At 47.1% G+C, this 11,341-nt stretch overlaps 1 protein-coding gene across 1 annotated transcript; it reads right to left on the bottom strand.

Moving 5' to 3' along the window:
* Positions 1–3,194: 3,194 nt before the first annotated feature.
* On the bottom strand, positions 3,195–11,341 carry LOC117741422 (zinc finger protein Gfi-1-like). Its single transcript, XM_034548498.1, has 4 exons — positions 10,701–11,341; positions 9,522–9,598; positions 9,040–9,151; positions 3,195–5,062 (listed from the first exon to the last, which is right to left on the bottom strand). Exons 1-4 carry the CDS (start codon positions 11,002–11,004, stop codon positions 3,993–3,995), a joined length of 1,563 nt encoding a protein of 520 aa, XP_034404389.1. The 5' UTR covers positions 11,005–11,341; the 3' UTR covers positions 3,195–3,992.

Below are 11,341 nucleotides of genomic sequence, written 5' to 3'. Positions count from 1 at the left end.
GTGCATACTTTGACTGTTGTTGATGTCACACAGCAATGGTAGAGTATACACATTATATATGCATGTCCCTGTCATATTAAATAAAAAGTCAAATCAAATGTATTTTAATGCAGAGATGCAGCAGCTGGCACTATGGTCTGTCTGCACATTTAAATTAGAGGCGCGAGCTCCGACGAAGTCTGAGCAGAGGACCTTTTGTTCTTCCACCTTTTTAATGTTATTCTTATTCTTATTAGGTCTCAAGCACCGACAAAGTGTGAGCGGAAGATCTGTTCTACTAATGGTTCTTCTAATATTGGGATTCGAGGTACTTCGGGCAAAGGCTACTGAAATCACAAGAATGATTAGGGCCAGAACAAAAGTCAGAGCGAAGGACCTATTGTGCATTTAATGTTGTTCAAATTTAGATCATTATTATTATCCGTCTTTCCGCGGAAAAACAATGTGCTTTGTTACTGAGAAGCTCGTGAAAGTTAGCACAAAGATCTGACTCTGCAAAAATAGTGGCTAGAAACCGTGAACTATTGAGTAGTCAATGCTAAGGGGTTTCACTGAGCTGTATGAAGTTTGGTAGTTGTATGAAACATGTTGGGACATACAAAATAGCGCCTTGGAGGTCTCTGTTAACCCAATAGAATATCGTCTGTTTAATAAAACAAAAATGTTCCCCAATACATCTCAAGCTGGGGTCCATTGACGGTAAGATAGTGCTCATGAATGGCCTTGATCAGGGATGGCTTGACAGTTGACGCAGTATGTTGTTGTCGTTATGTCTGTTGTTGCCGTTTTGTTCTATGTTTTTTCGGGGGTTTGTTATTTTTTTAATTTTTGTCCCCATTCTGAAATGGAATGGTTTAGTTTTTTGTTGTTGAGAAAAGAAAAAGAAAGAAGATCCTTACACTCAAAGGCAAATCACATGACGTATACCGCCCATTAATAACAAATTTATTACAAAAGCAAGTTAGAATACATTTAAATAAAACGTTTGTGCCACTAAATGTACAAAATACTCCAATATCTTACAGAAATGCTATGTTGACATGAAAAGCCTCCTTATAACCTCCAGAGTGTGTTGTGGCACTATATTGTCATGACATAGCGCATCCTGCTGCATTTTCATCTCTCGGCGAAAGGTTGCAGTCCAACACGCTGTGCTTCCTTTCTGATATTCTGTGTGTTTGTTGTGGGCTCTGGGCACTGGGCTCTGGGTCGGGGCTCTGGGCACTGGGCTATGGGCTGGGGGCTGTGGGCTCTGGGCTCTGGGCTGTGGCCTCTTGGCACTGGGCTGTGGGCACTGGGCTGTGGGCTGTGGGCACTGGGCTCTGGGCTGTGGGCTCTGGGCACTGGGCGCTGGCCTCTGGGCTCTGGGCTGTGGGCTCTGGCCTCTAGGCACTGGGCTCTGGCCTCTGGGCACTGGGCTCTGGGTACTGGGCACTGGCCACTGGGCACTGGGCTCTGGGCACTGGCCTCTGGGCTGTGGGCTCTTGGCACTGGGCTCTGGGCTCTTTGCTGTGGGCTCTGGGCACTGGGCTGTGGGCTCTTGGCTGTGGGCTCTGGGCTGTGGGCTGTGGGCTCTGGGCTGTGGCCTCTTGGCACTGGGCTGTGGGCACTGAGCACTGGGCTCTGGGCACTGGGCACTGGGCTCTGGCCTCTGGGCTCTGGCCACTGGGCACTGGCCTCTGGGCTGTGGGCTCTGGGCTGTGGGCTCTGGGCTGTGGCCTCTTGGCACTGGGCTGTGGGCACTGAGCACTGGGCTCTGGGCACTGGGCTCTGGCCTCTGGGCTCTGGCCACTGGGCACTGGCCTCTGGGCTGTGGGCTCTGGGCACTGGGCTCTGGGCTGTGGGCTCTGGCCTCTGGCCTCTGGGCTGTGGGCTCTTGGCACTGGGCTCTGGGCACTGGGCTCTGGGCTGTGGGCTCTGGCCTCTGGGCTGTGGGCTCTGGGCACTGGGCTGTGGGCTCTGGGCTCTGGGCTCTGGCACAAACCAGCTAAACACGTCACAGCTTTTTCAGCACCAAACATCATACAAAAGTGGTGAAAACGCTTGGAAGTGATGCAGCCACCCACATTTGCATTACTCTAATTTTACTATGGATATATCTTTTTTTATAGGAATCAATACCACACAAGCAGTATGTGCAGTCTCTCTGAAGACGGATCACGTTTTCTGAACTAAAAACTAAGAAATGCTCTGTGCTGACAAGGTCTAGCTCACGTTCTACTTGTCATCATCACCACGTATGTCTGACTACAAGAAATACAACAACATGCACTAAGACAGGTTGAGAGGTGTTGGAATGTGTAGCCGTTTCCCCTTTTGACCGAGCAGAGCTCACCACGCCAGCAGGTTCCTCCTGCTTTGAGCCAAAAAACATAAACACTTCAGTCATAACTGTGTCGAGGACATCTCCGCATCCTTTGATATCGACTCTGTGTGCAGTGTGAGAAATTAAAAACGCTGGAAGAGTTTGGAAATTTGAATCTAGCATGATAAATCACAGCAGGATAAGGCAAGATTCAATTTGTGATAATAACATACGCTTGCCATTTGATGAACTGTAAATGTATTTGAACTCATTTTTATAAGCCACCTCATCATATAGGCCTTAAAAAGCTGTTTCACCAGGTGGTCAGTGGACAGTGCAGGTACACGGTGACGATGGCTGCTTGCCATCACAATTCAACCAAGAGGAACATGCGTCTCGGGGGGAACTTTCTCATTTCACCATTTTGTGCCTCCTCGGTTCCTCAGTTCCTCGGTTCCGTTCCCCGGTTCCTCACTCCTCCGGCTTGTGACCCCGGAAGTTGTTCTCGGCGCTCCATCGTGAAGAACGTCCCAACTCTTAAAAGACACCTCGAGGATCGAGCAGGCACACACCGGCTAGGAAACGCCGCTGTGTGCTTTGCGGACGTTTTTTTCAAACATTTTTTACAGCACTCGTAAACAAATAAAAAAGGCATCTCACACAGCGGTGATGACCTCAAAGCACAGCTGGGCTCTACAAATGTAACCGTTCCTTTTCATTGTCATGAACTCTATTTATTCAGTGTGTGTTTATGACCGTAGGATCCATCCAACTCAACTGCTATATTCCTGACACCACGTTTACAAGTGCAAATTATTATGTCAACATTCTCTTACATTCAGCACTAATTTTCCGTATTTCAAGTCGTCATATAGAAAGACCGGTCTGTGTTTGTGTGTATATAATAATAATAATATATCAATAAGTCATATATAATATACGTCACTCTTTATTTGTATAGTGCTTTTCTTACGAACATTTGTTGCGCTTCACACAATAACATATATATAAAGTCTATAATGTGTGGGTTAAAAAAAAAAGAAAGAAAGTATGACATCCGAATATTCTTGTCACATTTTTGCAACATTGTGAACTGAATTTCCGGTAAATATAGAAGTCGTCATGAACACCGTTCGTGCTCATCTGACAGCGATCAGAAAGTACAGTGGTGTCGCTAAACAGCTGATGCAGCATATTTCATTGTCGTCGCTTTAGAATGACGGTCCGAGGCCAGGATGTCTCATTTGATAAATGTCTGTCGCCTCCTCTCTCCTCTCTCGTCTCGTCCTCTCCTCTTCCTAAGGCGTGGAGGCAAGGAGGCGAGGAAAGGAATCGGGGAGGCACAACAATCGGGAAATGGGACCCCAAGTGCGTTAGCTATGTAAACACAAACAAAAACCATAAAGGACAAACTGATGTTTAAAAACACCGTCTCAGGCACTCTTTCACAGTCCACTCTGTGACCCTCTCTCAGGAGTAAGTAACGACTGAGAAGGCTTCAGTGAAAATCATTTTCCTCGCCTCTAAAAAACACAATTCACACATTACTGCTACGATCAAGGACACATATTAACTGCACTTGCCATGATATCACAGGACACTTCTTTGTTCTGGCTCACATGAGACTCTGCGACTCCCTCGTACCCTTCAGAGCCCAAACTGTGTGAGGATCAGTTCCAGGCGCCGTCTACAGGCCGCACTGGGACTGCTGCCGGTGTCTGCGAACGCTACACATTTGGCTGAAGGACTGTCCGCATCGCGAGCAGCTGTAGGGCTTCTCCTGCGTGTGGACCGTGCGGTGCCTCTTCAGGTGGCTGGACGAGATGAAGCTCTTCCCGCACAGCGTGCACCGGTAGCGCCTCTCCCCCGTGTGGATGAGGAGGTGGACCCGTAGGTTGTTGGGCTGGGCAAAGCCCTTACCACAGTGGGGGCAGGTGTAGGGCCTCTCCCCTGTGTGCACCCGTTGGTGCAGCTCCAGGGCAGCGGCGCTGGGGAAGACGCAGCCGCACACGGCACACGCCGCGGGCTCTTTGGCGACGGCGACGGCAAAGTCGCTCTTGTAGAGCCGCCTCTGGCTGGTCGCGGTGGCAGAAGGAGCTGCGGGGGGAGGCGGTGGAGGAGGCAGCAGAGGGGGCGCGGCCACGGCGGCGGCGGCCAAGTCGAAGGACGCAGCGAAAGCAGCCATTTCATGGGTGCCACCTGGGAAGAGCATGGCTGGAGGGCCGTCCAGACTGTCTCCGCCCTGAGAGGGGAAGGAGGCAGAGGGGTGGCCATTCTCTGTGTTCCCCAAACCCAGCTGCGCTACTGCATACGCTGCACCAAGATGGCTGACCCTCTCCTGCATCCAGGCCAGGTCCAGGCCCAGACTGTTGAGGCGGTCGGGGCTCGGGTCATCAGGGGTTACAGGGGCTGACAGCTGGGAGGGATGGAGTCCATCTTGCGTAGCATCATCTGTCTGGATCTCTGGCTTCAGAGCAACATCTGTTAGGTCTCCTCCAAGGTCACGGCCCACGCCCCCGTGGGTCGTGACCCCCCCACCACTGGCTGTCCAACTGTCGCCCAGAGGTGTGGTGGCTTTACTTTTGGCTCGAGGCCTGCAGGTCAGGTCCATCGTGGAATCAGTGGGCGAGGAGGAGGGCTGGGTGGTGCAGGAGATGTTGGTGAGACCGGTGTCAGGAACAATACCACTCGTGGGGGACTCCTCCTCGGGCTCCATGGCTGAAGATGGACAGACATCCACAGGGGAACAGGAACAGGCTGAGTGGAGTTAAAGAAGAAGAACAAAATAAACCTTTTATTGCTCTGATTTGACAGAGAGGGCTGATGAGCATTGACAGGTATGAGTATGAATTTGGGGAAACTATAAATCAAACCGACAGGGGGAGAAAAATCAACTCAGGTCTTCTTAACCCTTTTTCCTTAGCGGCCGCTACGTCAGCGTGGATGGTCACTATCCCCCGGTCTGTTCTCTCAATTCTTAGTCTTTCTGTTCATCTCCTGCAGGTCACACCCATGGCCGAGGCTTTTAATGACTTTATTCCGTCTATGGAGAGAGCTGTGCTGGGCTCTCGCATGTAGTCTGCCAATGTTGTCTTTACTAATTGAGTCTGCCGTGTGACCATTATGCTCCAGTACACCTGTTCCTCCCTCGCATTGCCTTGACTTTGCAATGGAAACCAAACATGCAAAGCTCCACACAGAAAGGCCCGGCCCAGACTGGGGATCAAACCAGTGCACCACAGTGCCACCACCGTATTTGCAATGATTATACATCTCATCCACGGCAATGTTTTTATGGATACTGAGATCTGGCTCCCTCCTAGTGACGCTGTCCCCTGTTCTGCTTCTTTCTGGTTCCGTTCCTTTCCTCCGTTCACTTTTATATATTTATTATGACTCATGAGGAGGCTCTGGGGTGATTGTTTATTTCCAATCTTTGCTCATTTACACAATCGACATGCGCCGGGTGAGGTGACTGGAGAACGAGTGACAGTCGATGGTTGCATCAGATTGCTGTTCTCAATTTGTCAGAAGTATGCTGCATCTGTCCGTGTATAATTAAACCGTGAATAAATAAAGTTATATAATTACACCATGAATAAATAAAGTTGTGTTGACTGCAACAATTTTAATGCCCATTCAATACCCTAACCTCGAGCTCTTTTATGTGGGAACAATGGCATGATGCCATGGCTAACTCTTTGAACCATATCTGCCTCCCATATTGCTCCTCTGCAAATCAGAAAGCAAAATCATAATGCTTACCATGACTCGATGAGCAGACAATGCAGAACAGACGGATGTTTATTAAAGGCTACGAGGTTATTAGTCTCAACATCAGATAGCAGTTTAAGAGGCAAGGTCCGCCCGTTTCTCCAATTAGATTTTCAGACATTTTTTTATCCATATTTTATTTATAAAACATTTGATTTAAAGTGGTTAATTCTGTTGTGAATGGCTCCTCCACCTCCAACACTGAACCGAGCCCTGAAAGAGAGGAGGGGTTTTCCAAATTATTCTAAGAAAAAGTTGGAGGGTATTAGGACTCTGATGGTTGTCCCTCTCAAACAATGCAGCGCTGACCCAATTTCAGCCCTGAAACCAATGTCTCTCAGATTAAATCATCTTCCCAGCTCAATATTCTTCACCCTCGACTTCTAAACGATGGACTGTACCAGTCGCTGCATTTCATCAATTATGATTTGCTGCTCGGCCACTGGTACTTCTCCCTCCGACTTTAAACAAGCAACTATAAGACCCGCCTTAAACCGCTCACCCTTGCAAGAACTGACCTAAAAGAAAATATTGTTAATATCTAAAAGGTGTGCGAGACGGTTATTGCCTCTCAACGGATTGCTTGCAGACGTTTTTGATAACTATCAGTCTGGTTTTAGAGCTCTACAGCAGCTCTACAGCCTCAGTGAAAGTGACTTCCTGTTTGCTGCAGCTCAAGGTGAAAGCTCCATCTCGGTCCCGTTAGACTTCAGTGTTGCCTTTGATACGGTGGACCACTGGCCAATGGGACAAGGACTTCCATTTATTAGTACAGCACCTTTCTGGAGCGCTTCACACTACATTTCTTTAACCCCTTCAGACACAGCCTTCGTGAGCCATCGGGACCACTCCATCCCTCCGCAGCATCTTGAAACCCGGGTTGGTCCAAAAGGGTCGAATGTTGACCTATTACGCTTCGAAAAGCCTATCGCATTACTTCAAGGCCTCTGTCCTGTGTAATACAAACAATTTACCTTTATGTTGTCTTTGTGTTTGAATCATTTTGGATCTGACTTAGAAAACAGAACATTAATAACTTAAGCAAAATGTATGTTGTTGAGAACACATTTATACGATAATACTATGTTCTTACATTATAATTATACGAGGTGTCGAGGTATACTAGGTGTTGTATTCAGCCTATAGGTTCCACTGTATGGTTTCTGTGGTAAACGCAGCATGTCAGTCCTATACTGGGCACAGCGTTCATTACCTGCGCCTCCTCTCTCCTCTCCTCTCCACCTCCATCTCTTTCTTTTTCTCTCAGTCTCCTCCTCTTGTCCCTTATCTCCTCCCTCCCCAAAGCTAAGCTTTGTTTGTTTCACTGTCTCAGTGAAGAGAGAACACACATGCATAAGCTGTAAAGGAATGAGAGTGAATGAGAGTACTGGGCATCACTGGGCCACTGTTTAATAGAGCGTGACCACACAGAAGCTACTGGTCAGATGATGTCTGACAGTACGCTAGTTATTAAACTATACCTCTGAATCACGCTGGGCATGGATTCAACTGCTAATCAAAGAATAAGTAAAGACTTTGTTATAATGACAAGATCGTCCGCTTCAACACATCATCACACACACACACACACATACACACACACACAATGAGCAGATGAGCAAGTCGCAAATCTTGCCGTTTTAAGTCTGATTGCGTGAAATTTGGCCCACCTGTCCAGCTTTGTGTCCTCTAAAAATAAATAAAGCTCTTGGACCATTCAAGTCTGCCTAACTACATTTTCTGCCATTTAGAATCTCCTGAACCGTAAATCTGATTGACGCCAAGTTTGGCTTGGATCATAACTGGAAGATGTTGATGTCTCACTTCACAGCCATTTGGGCACATCATCACCAATTTACTAAATATATCCAAATAACAATCTGACACGTACCCTCAAAATGTCAGTCATCAAAATAAGTCAGATTGTATAGAAGTCTATATGAATGACTCTACTTCTCTTGATTTATTCCCTCAGTAAACATTGTAAACATGAGTTTATGGTCTCAATCTCTAGTTTCAAATCTTCTTCAATACAGCATGATGTTCATTTTGTATATTATGGTCATTTAGAGTCAAACAGACCATAAAGCAGGGTTCCCCTCTCTAGCTATCTCCGCTTTGTGATTAGAAAGAAAGAAAAGACATGATTGAAAATAAAAAATAAAAATAATTTACTGCAATTCCATATCAAAATGGCTTCTGTAAAAAGGACCTATTACACCAGCCTCAGCTTCCCTTCAATGGCTACCTATCTATGTCGGATCAATCAATCAGGAAAGTTTGGTTTTCCATCCAAATACTTTTTTCTAATGTCTTGCAGTTTTAAATCTTCATTCCTCTCAACAACTACTTTCTGTGTAATGACATAGTTTTCTTTCTTTTGACATGACTTTTCTTGTAATATTACCTTTTGGCAATATTAAGCTTTTTTGACTTTCTTTTTTAAAATAATGTAAAAAGAATCCCTGTCACTAATTGAAGTGCAAAACCTCCTATCTGCAAAATGATTCAGGAAAAGTGGGGAGAACCTCCTATGTGCACTTTGTGTATTTTTCTTTTTTCTTTCTTTTTGTATTATGTATTGGGTACCTTTCAACCAAAAAAGAAAACAACAATACTTTTTTTGTATTCTCAAAAAAGTGAATATTGAAACAAAGTGCTTGCTTGAGCAAAGAGGTTCATTCTTGACCCATCTGTGAGACGTATGTGTGATCAATTATTCTAAACTCAAGAAGCTTGAGATCAGGGCCAGAAAAAAGCAACCAGGTGGACCTCCAGTTCAGAGTGTTTCATCACAAAAATATCTGCCGGGACAAAAAGAGTATTCATGACTGGTCGACTAAAGTCCAGACGAGGTGTAAACACTCATAGGCTTTACTAGAGTGTACGTTCATATTCCTTGCTTGTGTTAAAACCAGAGTAAACACTGAAACCACAAGCGTAATCAACGCAACGCTCACCAGTAGACGGGTCACACTCGGCCCTGATGTTGACCTCCACCTTGAGGTCCAGGTTGCAGTCGACTCCCTCCTCTTTCTCCTGCTTCACCAGAGGCAGCAGCATGGGGTCCTCCTGCTTGACGTGACATAGACAGTTCGGCCTTCATCAGGTTAACACATGGTTCATCGCACACTTCAAGACCAACCTAAAACTCAGACCGTGGACCGCGTTCCTACATGTGGGCCACACGACATCCATGATGTCATAGCAGACCGTGTTGAAGTGACACATCCTCCACGGCACACTGTGCTGTGCAGACTAGTGAGGGAAGCACGGTGAACCTGTATTAAAGTGTGTTGTGGTGGTTTTATAGCGTTTCCAGGTCAACCAACAAGCACGTGTCATCTCTACTGCCTTCAGTTCTATGTTCTCAGAGGGTACAATGGCTGCCTCACATACATTCTGCAAAGTGCTCCTTTTGAGAATCATTCTGCTGATTTACCTTTGAAATGGGATGGAGGGCTTTGTCTATAGAAGTGTCAGGAAGAGGCGGCACCACGGGCTGATGGTTGTCAGCTCCTGAAAGAATAGCACAGAACACTGAGCTCGTATTGTCCACAGCTTGTCTTTTGAGCTTGAGCCACGTGTCGTCATTTACCCTGTACAACCATCTCTTCGAACACATTCATCAGCTTCTGAATGGGCTCCCATAGCTCTAAACGCTCATATTGGGATCATTTTAATGGTCTCTTATGCAAAAGTGTCATCTGAATTGCAGTCAAAGACAAAAATGTAGTGACACGTACTAGCACCAGGAGTTTGCTGGTATGATTTCATACATCTAGCATCCACCCATCAGCTGATGGGAGCAGAGAGCCCTAAAGCTGCTGATGATTGCAAAGAATCTATTGATACAAGTATTTGTTTGTGTTTGTAGGAAGAGAAACTGGATTTCTGGCACAACTTCACATACTTCTGATGGATATGCTATATATGCATGACAATGTTTATTAGTAACCTTGGAATCCTCATGGTCCTCACTGTAAGGCTCCTTTTGTATCAGTCGCTGTGGATCCCGCTGGTCATGTTGAGCCCAATCAAGGGCTCAACCTTTTTTTTTTTCTTTTACTTTTCGTGCATCCCAATCCCGTAAAAAAAAAAAAAAAAGAGCAGTTGGAAAAATAATAATTACTGCTGCTCACAAGGCTGATTAGAGCCACAAGACTGAACCAACATTTCCTGAAGACAGGAAGTAGTCGAAGTCAGACGGCCACATCCTCATATTGGCTTCAGTATGAAGAGGAGCCGCCAATAACACACCCAGTGTACACGTGACTTCCACTATGATAGACTTACAACAAGTGCATGGTCATGTTGGCCAACCCTGCCACACAGTGCATTGACATGTGATATAAGGGCCCTTATGATGCTGAGGTCCACAGTAGTGTGTGTGTGTGTGTGTGTGTGAGTGTGTGCGTGTGTGCGTGTGTATAATATCAGTCATGACAGCAGAGCTGGATGAAGTCAGACCAACTGTGTGGTCTCATTGTGATTAAAGACATCAACAACCACGTTGCTGTGTGTCATGACTCCCTCGCACGTGATGTAGTGATGATGATGATGATGATGATGATGATGATGATAGCCTCTGCCTTTTTCCATGTTGAAATGTTCCCTTTACCTTCTTCTATTACCACCGTGCCCTCGGATGGCCTCAAATGCACGGCGTGCGTCTCGTCCCGTGGACTCCGTCTCCTCATCTTCCTCTCGTGGCTGCGCATCTTCACGTCGACCTCCCGCAGCTTCCTCCGCAGCGCGTCGTTCTCCCGCTGGCTCTTGTCGCGCTCGCGCTGCATCTGGGAGCGCAGCGCGGCGTAGCCGTCGTCCACCAGCTTGCAGATCTCCGCCACGGCCGAATTGGCCAGGATCTCGATGATCGAGGCGATCTGCGCCTGGAAGCCAACGCAGTCCGCCATCGTCATCATCGCCAGGCCCGTCTGTCTCTGCTCCTGCACGGGCGGACAGATGCGCGCGGCAGGCGGCGGCTGCTGCTGCTGCTGCTGCTGCTGCTGCTGCTGCTGCTGCTGCGGTGCACGTGCATGAACAGATCCACGCGCCGATATGTGGCTGGTGAGTGTTCCCCTCACTCTGTCCGTCTGGTTTGAGTTTTTTTTTTTTAATGTCCTCTAGAATGTTTTGGTCTCTTCTGGGTGTGAGAGTCGCCTTTTGATGATGTCAGTTTGTTGTTCAGCATCACTTCACAGGCAGCCGTGTCCGAGGTCCTGCGGGGGCATCCCATAACGTGTCTCGATTTGCACTTTC

The sequence above is a fragment of the Cyclopterus lumpus genome, chromosome 1 (genome assembly GCF_009769545.1).
Source record: "Cyclopterus lumpus isolate fCycLum1 chromosome 1, fCycLum1.pri, whole genome shotgun sequence".
Classification (NCBI taxonomy): Eukaryota; Metazoa; Chordata; class Actinopteri; order Perciformes; family Cyclopteridae; genus Cyclopterus; species Cyclopterus lumpus.
The sequence above is the reverse complement of the archived record's forward strand: the minus strand, read 5'-3'. Positions and strand labels throughout refer to the sequence as shown.

Bases quoted from the DNA above. Each gene is read 5' to 3' on its own strand.
- LOC117741422 (XM_034548498.1), bottom strand. From the start codon at position 11,004: ATGATGACGATGGCGGACTGCGTTGGCTTCCAGGCGCAGATCGCCTCG. The intron at 9,599-10,700 runs GTAAAGGGAACA...CTATTCTTTCAG, and splicing joins CACGGTGGTAATAGAAGAAG to GAGCTGACAACCATCAGCCC. The intron at 9,152-9,521 runs GTAAATCAGCAG...CACGTCAAGCAG, and splicing joins CCCTCCATCCCATTTCAAAG to GAGGACCCCATGCTGCTGCC.